General features: G+C 34.0%; 2 protein-coding genes and 2 non-coding genes across 4 annotated transcripts; 2 read left to right on the forward strand and 2 right to left on the reverse strand.

Annotated features, from left to right (window-relative positions):
• LOC104788632 lies at positions 3,756-4,495 on the forward strand. Its single transcript, XM_010514395.2, has one exon. The coding sequence runs from the start codon at positions 3,856-3,858 to the stop codon at positions 4,240-4,242; it is 387 nt and encodes a 128-aa protein (XP_010512697.1). The 5' UTR covers positions 3,756-3,855; the 3' UTR covers positions 4,243-4,495.
• Positions 4,702-6,655, forward strand: LOC104788633 (NPL4-like protein 1). The gene is made up of 3 exons (XM_010514396.2): positions 4,702-4,847; positions 4,941-5,940; positions 6,219-6,655. The coding sequence occupies exons 2-3, from the start codon at positions 4,948-4,950 to the stop codon at positions 6,471-6,473; spliced, it is 1,248 nt and encodes a 415-aa protein (XP_010512698.1). The 5' UTR covers positions 4,702-4,847; positions 4,941-4,947; the 3' UTR covers positions 6,474-6,655.
• Positions 6,771-6,843, reverse strand: TRNAA-UGC. The gene has a single exon. It is a non-coding gene; the product is annotated as a tRNA-Ala (tRNA).
• On the reverse strand, positions 6,934-7,006 carry TRNAA-UGC. The gene has a single exon. It is a non-coding gene; the product is annotated as a tRNA-Ala (tRNA).

Here is a 9,621-nt window from a genome sequence, read left to right on the forward strand (position 1 = left end):
AAAAAAAAAAAAAAAAAAAACAGGTTGTGACAATATAGGCTTTACTTTAGTTTCGTAATAAAAGATTAAGTTAGTGTGAAAACAGGCCATGAGATAAACATGTTTTTCTATGATTCAACGAACCAAAACATCATTTTATTACTCTATAATTTATTTAAGATTTTAATATTAAGTAAAATTAAGTTAGACCAGGGAGGGATTATAAAGTATTCAAATAAATGAATGCATAAAATCCATCCCCAGATTTTGTTAAGTGTATATTGGTTCGGTGGGATGTAATTTCGATGAAATGTTTGGTGGTTCCACTAAATTACAAATGTATTAGGTTTAGCGACCAAATACATTGGTTTTTTTATTCATGTTTTACTTTTTTTACTTTTTCAAATTTTATGAAGCCTTCCAATTTATTTTTTTATGTTTTTATGTTCACACGGACTATATGAAAAAGACAAACAGACTGAGCAACATATGTTTGATTCCATGATCCATATTCTATAAGGAACCAATATTTAAACAGGCTCGTGTAAACTTTGCTAACTTTTTTTTATTTGTTATTGAATGATTTCAAAAATTGTTAATAAATGAAAAGCTTGCGTTTATTGACATCTCAAAACTGTAAATCGTAACATTGGTATGAATCCCGGATATAGTGATCATTTGCAAGAAGCCAAGAATATTATGTGATCTATATATACCATCTTGTCAATAGTAATTTGAATAACAAAAACAACTTTTAAAAACGCACACAAACAAAATCACGGAAGCTTTATTGATCGTGAATCACGATTCGTGATCCATGAGCAGGAGTACTCCCTCCTCTCATCATCCTACTATAAATGCTGATGGGCTAACATGGTCACGATCTCCTTTCGAAACTTTATTAGGGCAATTTTACCGGAGGTTACTCATTGAAATGCTCTTATTAAAAAAACAATAAAAAGAAGAGAGAACATAAAACAAAGAGAATCGGTGCTTGTGCAAGGAATTGAAGAAACGTTACTTGAAGTAAATTAGACAGGTGTCATGTACTCAATGGTAAATATATTAAAAATACATAAATAAGAATAAAAATATATATTTTTTTAATTTCCTGAGAAATGTTTCATCGTTCCTCCACTAAAAATAGTCTTACGTATCCTGATTCCTTTCACAAACGAAAAAGAAATCAATACTTAATATGATATACTAGAGCGCAGGATTTTAATTGAAAACTTTTTCTATATTAATATAATTTCTTGAGCTTGAATATAATATTCAAAGTTTTGAGGGTAAATCTTTATATATATATGTCATATGGTAATATTAGGAAAAATAAACGACATTGATGACTACTTTAAGATTTTCTATCATTAAGAGAGTTTATTTCTTATTCATATTTCGTTAAAATATTTTCAAAGGTTTTGATGTTGATCGATTGTTGATCACCAGTGACAAAGGATTTTTGCCAATGCTTTGGACACTGAAGAGGATGAGTGGTTTCAGTCCACTCCTAATGTTAACTGCTTCTACCCGCTCATCCCAAATGGAAAATTTTAAATCCGATATGAACAGCAAAAGAAGGAGCATATCAACTTTGCGTTGAGGCAGCAGGTAGATCCAGTGAAGATGCAGGTGACTTCTATGGGGGTGGAGCTGGTTTAATATAACAATAGTACTTAATATGATATATTCATTATCATATTAGATTTAGAAAACATGGAAATCTATCGTATTAATACATTGGGACCATATATATTAATCACATAATACATGTTGAATAACTGATACTACATCGCAATGAGATTTTATTTTTGATACCACATTAAAAGTTATGAAGGGTCTAAAATAATATTCAAGAGATAAATTCATCTATTATCAATTGATTTTAAGTTAAAGAAAAAAAACACAAACTTGATATATGGTATTGCAACTCTATTTGTTGATCCAACTAAAATAGTCAGATTCACATAAAGATGTTATTCATAATAGATTGATAAGAGGAATCATCAATTCATCATTTCATTACCTGCGTATACATCTAATCGCAGGGGGAACAGATGGAGTAGAAGAGTCATATCAATTGTAATTACTATGATAAGAACAACCACCAGAATAGATGCAAACTAGCTACCGACATAACAAATTACTTATTTTACTCGATTTAACGACTTTTTTTTTTGTTTGAAAACGAAAAGAGGGGAAAGATGTTAAGCAATGCATTTACCACGTTTGTTTGATACACGAAAAGAAGAAAAAAAAAAACACAAAAGTTCTGGATCACTAGTTATATAGTATGAAAATACGTATAAGCCATATATAGATAGTATTACCATTGCATGCGCTTAGGAAGATAAACGAGGACTAGCAAGAGAGCTAACAAACATTTGCCATTATTGTAAAGTTTTTATAGGACCACTTATTTATGTTTTTTTCTTTTAATACTTTTGCTGTTACTGAACTATCAATTTCGTTTGTGAAAATATGTATATACTACCTTTAAGCATTTAATTTGGAAATATATTTGTCTGAGTAAAGAAACAAAAACAAAACTAAATAATGCAATAGATTTGATTCAATAAATGGCGTGATCGAGGAATGTGGTCCTCCAAGAGACACACCATATAATTTTTTCTCAGCCTTTCCTTTTTGGACCATTTAATTTCAAGTAAACTGGACCACTCGTCTCTCGTATCATCCCCATCTATTCTAGTATCATATGATTCATGATAATATCACTTTACTTATATATCACCTAAAAGCTCTAATCGATTTGTGTCATCCATCATCTTGTAATGCGATAATAGTTTCGTATTCATTATAACACGGGCCTCGTGAAAGCCCATTAGCATATGCCCGTAAAGTATAAGTCCAGTGAGTTCACAAATTCTTTTTAAAATTGGAGAAAATTATCAAAATTCATATTTTCTCCAAGTTTCTGCCTGCGTATAGGCCAGCCAGCCGTTAACTACCAAACCACGATTGTCGGGTTCGGTGTATAGGCTCACAATGTCACACTTGTATATTTGTGCATTCACGTAAAGTATGTTTGTATTATTAAATAATGAATGGATCGATCGATTGTGTCAATTATCGTGCCACCTCATCATTATCAGCGTGAGACAAGCTAACACTCATATATTTGACACTTGGACGTACGCAGATCATGTAATTTGTTTGGTCTCTCACACGTTCTAGAAGACATGAAACAAATTAGAGAGCGAGGAAAGAAAAGGAAACCCAAATTTAGGTATTTGTTGGATCATTATTCTCTTTGAAATATAGTAATTAAGATAATGAGTGAAAATATAATTCTAGTTGTTAAGATAACAATTCAAGTATATATGGATCAGTAGTTTCTATTGTTATATATAAATTAGATTAATTTGCTTGTTTATCCATTAATTAATGGAACATTACTACAGCTCTATTTGACTGTTTTCAACTAACAATTTGCATACCTTCTAGAAACCGAATCCCACAATAAGTTGCATACAAATCTATTTCTCTGTTAGGTTTTATATTATAAAAATAATTAACTTTATTAAAGCGCCCAAGAAATCTGATTTAGCAACGTTATCTCTTCTTTTACCATCTTCTCGTATATATATATTACACATGTAATTAAAGAGAGATTTGTTTAAGCTTTGTGCTTGTGTTTTTGTCATTTTCCAAGAAACAAAGAAAAGGAAAAAAAAAAAAAAAAAAANAAAGCGCCCAAGAAATCTGATTTTAGCAACGTTATCTCTTCTTTTACCATCTTCTCATATATATATATATATATATATCACATGTAACTAAAGAGAGATTTGTTTAAGCTTTGTGCTTGTGTTTTTGTCATTTTCCAAGAAACAGAGAACAAAAAAAGGATCAAGAAGAATGAACACGAAGAACAACGTCGTCGAAGTGTCAACATTTTTGCTGTTCGAAGCATCTGGAGATTCCGAGAGCTATGATCAGGAACATGGCCACGAAGACGATGATGCGAAAGGTCGTGAAGATCATGGTGATGATGCTGAGTCATACATGTGCGAGACGTCAACGAGTCCAAGAAGGACGAGTAGGTCAAATGATGTTGACCCGGTTGAAGAAGAAGAAGTCGCCGGAGAGAATGAGGATCACGATGATGGAGAAGGAGAGGTGAATAGTTATCGGAGATGGCCGGAGAGGAGAGACCGTGATTCATCTTCGACGGGACGTGACGAGAGGTTGATTAGTGAGATTGAAAAGAACCGAATGTTTTGGGAAGCTTGTTTGGCTTCTTAATAATAATAGTATGTTCTGATTGATTTAGCAACAAAAACAAAAATGATAGTGATTAGTAATATACACATAACGTTATCTCAGGGTGTGTTTGAATGTATTGATTTATAATACCTTTGTTAGATATTGTGATATCTCGACATTTTTTCTTCCCTTTTCCCGTTTATATATAGTGTTTCAGTTTATCGTGCGTAGAATAATTTGTGCTCTTTATGTTTATAATAATTTAAAGCAAAAATAAAAACATAGTTTTGTATTTTTACCGTAACAAAATTTATAATTATTTTTTCTAAAACGTTAATACAGGACATGTAGTTTAATTACGGTAATGGTCCGGTAGTAGTCAACAAAATATTCTCGAGCATATTGGGCTAACTAGTAAAGCCCATTCAAATTAAATGGGTAGAAGCAATTGGTTATTAAACGCCGCCGTTTTGAGAGCAATTATCTTCCAATTGGTTTTTAATTTGATTTGGGGGTGGGTACTTCTAGATTCTTCCTTGAACTGGGAACTAAACCTTTGTTCGACGAATCTCAGAGCTTTTCGTGTTTCCCATCGGAAGAAGAAAAGCACTTTTACTTGTTTATTTATCCCACACTTGAACCAGGTTTGATCGAGTCGAAGCTTCGAAGTAGGTTTCGAGATTTTCTCAAATCTGTTTTTATCTTTCCTGAAAAGAATTTGATTGATCTGTGTTTAGAAGAAGGATGACGATGCTGAGGATCCGAAGCAGAGATGGATTGGAGAGAGTAAGCGTAGATGATGAAGCTCATGTAACAACAGTCTCCCAACTCAAAACCCTAATCCAAGATCAGCTTCAGATCCCAATCCACAACCAAACCTTATCCACCGATCGCAACCTTCTCCTCGCCAAGTCTCCTTCTGAATTCCTTTCCTTCACCGACATGACCGATCCTAACCTCCCTTTAACCTCTCTCAACCTCTCCCACGGCTCTATCCTCTACCTCGCTTACGAAGGCGAGCGTACCATCCGCGGTGGTCCCGCCGTCACACCCGCTGGCTCCTTCGGTCGTAAGATGACCGTCGAAGATCTCATCGCTCGTCAGATGCGCGTCGGTCGTCAGGAGACTTCTCACTGCGACTCTGTCTCCTTCGATCGAGGTTGCGCCAATGCGTTTCAGCATTACGTCAACGAGTCACTCGCCTTCGCTGTCAAACGCGGTGGATTCATGTACGGTAACGTCTCTGAGGATGGTCAGGTTGAGGTCAATTTCATCTACGAGCCACCTCAGCAAGGTATGGAGAACAATTTGATTCTCATGAGAGATGCTGTTGAAGAGAAGCGTGTGGATGCGATTGCTTTAGGGTTAGGGATGAGGAGGGTTGGGTTTATATTTAACCAGACTGTGACGCAGGACAAGAAGGAGTACACTTTGTCTAATGTTGAGGTGTTGCTTGCTGCTCAGCTTCACGCTGAGAGTGAGTTGAAGGAGTGGGTTACTGCGGTTGTGAAGCTTGAGATCAATGAGGATGGTGGTGCTGATGTCCACTTTGAGGCTTTTCAGATGAGTGATATATGTGTTAGGTTGTTTAAGGAAGGATGGTTTGAGACGGAGATTGGTTCTGATGATGATCCCAAGCTCTCTAAGATGAAGAAAGAGGTTGTTGTTGGTGTCAAGGATCTTAAAGAAGTTGATAATGACTTCTTCCTCGTTGTTGTCAAGATCTTGGATCATCAGGTTCCTTTCTCTTCCCCCTTTTATAGACTTATTTTACATTTTAGCTGGGAATAGTTTTGAAAGCTTAATACTTTGCATCTGAGTTAGCTAAAGTAGCCAGCCATAGGATGATAAGTTGCGAACTATTATGTTTTTGTGTTCACTTCTTGGTATGAATCAGAGTTGCCATTGATAGGAAGCACAAGTGTTTTGTACTTTAGACTGTTATGAATTTAGAAGATTCATGGTTTTTCTTTTTGTGTGTATAATTGAGTATTGTTTGGTTGTTTAACTGCCAGGGGTCGCTGTCGTGTACATTCCCGATAGAGAACCGGAGCATTCAAACAACAATGCGGGCTTTGAAAACACACTTGGAGCGAGCAAAGAGCCTCCCATTTGTGAAGAGGATCTCTGATTTTCATCTTCTTCTCTTTGTTGCCCAGTTTCTAGACGTATCATCAGACGTTCCTGCGTTGGCTGAGTGCGTCCGTCTCCAGTCTCATGTTCCTGAGGGTTATGAGTTGCTTATCGAGTCCATGGCCGCTACTTCTTAGTTTTTCGTCTTTTATCTCTCTTTCTGTATGGGGTCACACGTTAGCACTTTTGAGTGAGTGCCTTCGTAGACCAGACAAGCTTACAAGAGTTTGGCACTTCTTAGTTTTTTTTTTTACAAGTCTGTATGTTCATATTCTATCCTTTAGATTTGTGTACAAGTTTTACTTATTTCTTTAAGTTATCTTTTGATTCCCAAAATAAAATGAAAAATTGTAGGAGAAAAGATTTAGAAAAGTTAAGGTCTAAATATGGTAATCTGTTACATAAACATGATAAGCTATTTTCTAAAAAAAAGTTGGAGATGCGGGGGATCGAACCCAGTGCCTCTCGCATGCAAAGCGAGCGCTCTACCATTTGAGCTACATCCCCTTTTGAAATTTCTTGGCTTGCAAGTTTAGAAATCCACAATAATACAAAAATTCACACCATTAAAATAAACAAAAGTAAAAGCAAGGTATATGGAGATGCGGGGGATCGAACCCCGTGCCTCTCACATGCAAAGCGAGCGCTCTACCATTTGAGCTACATCCCCAATTTGTACGAGCACAATTCTAAATAACTCAAACTCTTTCCATGTTGGGCTTGGACGGTTAGTTTTCTTTTCATGACAAAAGACGACAAATTAAGAGGGGACAGCAAACAAAAAATCTTCTTGTCGTCTTCTTCCACTTTTGAAATATTTGTCCGAAAACGTATTAAAATGAAAGTCTCATAGTGGGGAAGACTTGCGTTAAAGCTCGTTCAAACACATTAGTCTGTCCATGTCATTTTTTCTTCTTCTTATTATTATCATTTATTGTCATTATGAAGGGAGCTAGAGAAGCCTATTTTCATATATAATTAATTATCATGCTTACAGAAACTTATCATAAAAAAATAATGATTTACTATATACTGTATTTATTTTGGTCGTTTTATCTATTTTCAACTCCATTTATTTACTTGGAAACATCTTCAAGTGTCGAAGTTTAATGTTTCTTGCAAAGCCTGATTAACTGAAATTGATTTTGATATTCCATTCACAAAACAATAGTGGGAGAAAACAATTAATAAGTGCAGGTTTTATTTTATAAAAATATATCAAGGGTTTGGAAAAGCAAGGAGTGGAAAATGTGAGCACACGTACGAAAGAGACAAAATAGATGACGACAAAACTAAAGAAAGCCTCATATAGACACGCGAATCATATACCTTAGCGTGTTCTCCTTTTGATTATTTATTTATTTTTATTATGTTTACTTTAGTACTATATTTTTTTTTTGTTCTTTATACCACAGCAATATTTTTGTCATCATGTAACTTTAAGACTAACTGTGAAAATGAAATTTTGTTTGTTATAGTATAAATTAACTAGAAAATTTTGTGCTAGTGTGTGTGTATTATATACATACTCTTTTTTTTTTTGTCTTGTTTTCTTATTGTCATTACTCATTAGTACTAAAAAATAAAACTATGTGTGATATTATTTGCTTGATGGTAAAACCATAGAAATCATTTTACTACAACAAAACAACAATATTAGATAACTAGCGTTACAATTATCTTATAATATTTAATGATTTGTAAGCGTTTAAAAGTTAGTTATAGAAAAACATTAGTAAATTAAGTTCTCTTATTTTGATGTTTGCTCTTTCTTTATTCAATGATGTATTTATATTAACGATTTTAAATTGTTTCAGTAGAAAATTCACATGCGGAAAAACGAAATGTGAATATGATTATGTAAAGAGATTTTTAAAGGCTTGAAAAGAGACTACAGCGTAATTTAAGTCTAATTAACCGGTAATTTTATAAGTATGTTTGTAGTTGTACAATTATACACTACTACGACAGTAAAAAAAGAAAGAAAGAAAGAGAGATGTATCGGGATAAAACAACGGCTGAGATCTACTGTATTGGTCCCATCATAGAGAGATTCATGGTTCTGATTTGTCAAATCCGAAAGATAGACCAAAAAGCAACAATATTTTGTAAATTTAAACGTCGTTGGTTGGGCAAAGTTTCTTTTGTTTCTTTTGGGTAGCGAAGCCATCAAAGTAGGACCCGTTCCTAAATTCTCTCATTCGTTTAACTTCTTCATGCTTACTATAAAACCTTTGAATTTATTTTACCTGTGTTACTCGGTTGATTGATGATTTTTGTTCGGATTCAAAAAAAACTCTCGTGTCAATGTATATGTTCAGAAATCTACTGGGAACGTCCAAATGCATTGAATCCCAGTTAAAAATTATTAAGCTAGAGTAGAGAGATGGTATTAGTAGTTTAGTACTATCATTATTGTTTAGTCAAGGAGGAAGACATTTGGGTCTTGTTTTTTTTTTTTTTTTTTTGACAGAGTTACTGGCGTGTGATGGCCACGCTCTTCTGGTCCACAAGACGACAAAAACCTAAGCCCATTCCCACATTCTACCCCTAATGGGCCCGTTTAAGTAATAACCAAAAACAAAATTAAAAAGAAAAGTCATTGATTTGGTTGGAGCGGCTGATTTGTATATTTCTTTTTTCCAAACTATATTTTCTCCCGATAAAATATAGTATTAGAAGTATATATATATATTTTTTGGTTGGGTATATCAACGCGATAAAAGATTTAAAACGACAAGTCAAACAAACCTTGTCACATTGCAAATGGCAAGTATGTTTGATAACTTGATATTGTATATACTTGGGTATATATTTCGGGGTTCATTTAAAGAAAAGAAAAAAGCAGAAACAAATAACGAGACAACAATTGAGTAAATAGAAGAATCGTATAAAGCAGTTGAAAAATGAGTAAATGACAGAAAACGATTATACATGGTTTATCAGAAGTAGTACTAAATATATAAAAATTTATTAACACTACACAGATATATCCCAATTAACGTATTTAAGAAAAAGACATAAATAATAGGGTTACTAGTATAGTAGTACTATCCCTTATAATAACATATTAAAAAGAAAAAAGAAAAAAAAGAAGGAAGAAGTGGAAAAGCCAAACTTTGAAGGAGAGGGGTCCCCCTGAGTGAAAGGAAGGGGGATGATGTCATCGGCCCAAAATAGAAGACGTTTAAGCCAGTAATAGTGGCAATTACTCGTAAATCTTAGAGAGGGTACGAGGGTACTTTAGGAATCTCGTCTTCTGTTTTTTTTTTTTTTTTTTTTGGG

This window comes from Camelina sativa, chromosome 5 (genome assembly GCF_000633955.1).
Source record: "Camelina sativa cultivar DH55 chromosome 5, Cs, whole genome shotgun sequence".
NCBI classification, from domain to species: Eukaryota; Viridiplantae; Streptophyta; class Magnoliopsida; order Brassicales; family Brassicaceae; genus Camelina; species Camelina sativa.

Bases quoted from the DNA above. Each gene is read 5' to 3' on its own strand.
- LOC104788632 (XM_010514395.2), top strand. From the start codon at position 3,856: ATGAACACGAAGAACAACGTCGTCGAAGTGTCAACATTTTTGCTGTTC.
- LOC104788633 (XM_010514396.2), top strand. From the start codon at position 4,948: ATGACGATGCTGAGGATCCGAAGCAGAGATGGATTGGAGAGAGTAAGC. The intron at 5,941-6,218 runs GTTCCTTTCTCT...TTTAACTGCCAG, and splicing joins TCAAGATCTTGGATCATCAG to GGGTCGCTGTCGTGTACATT.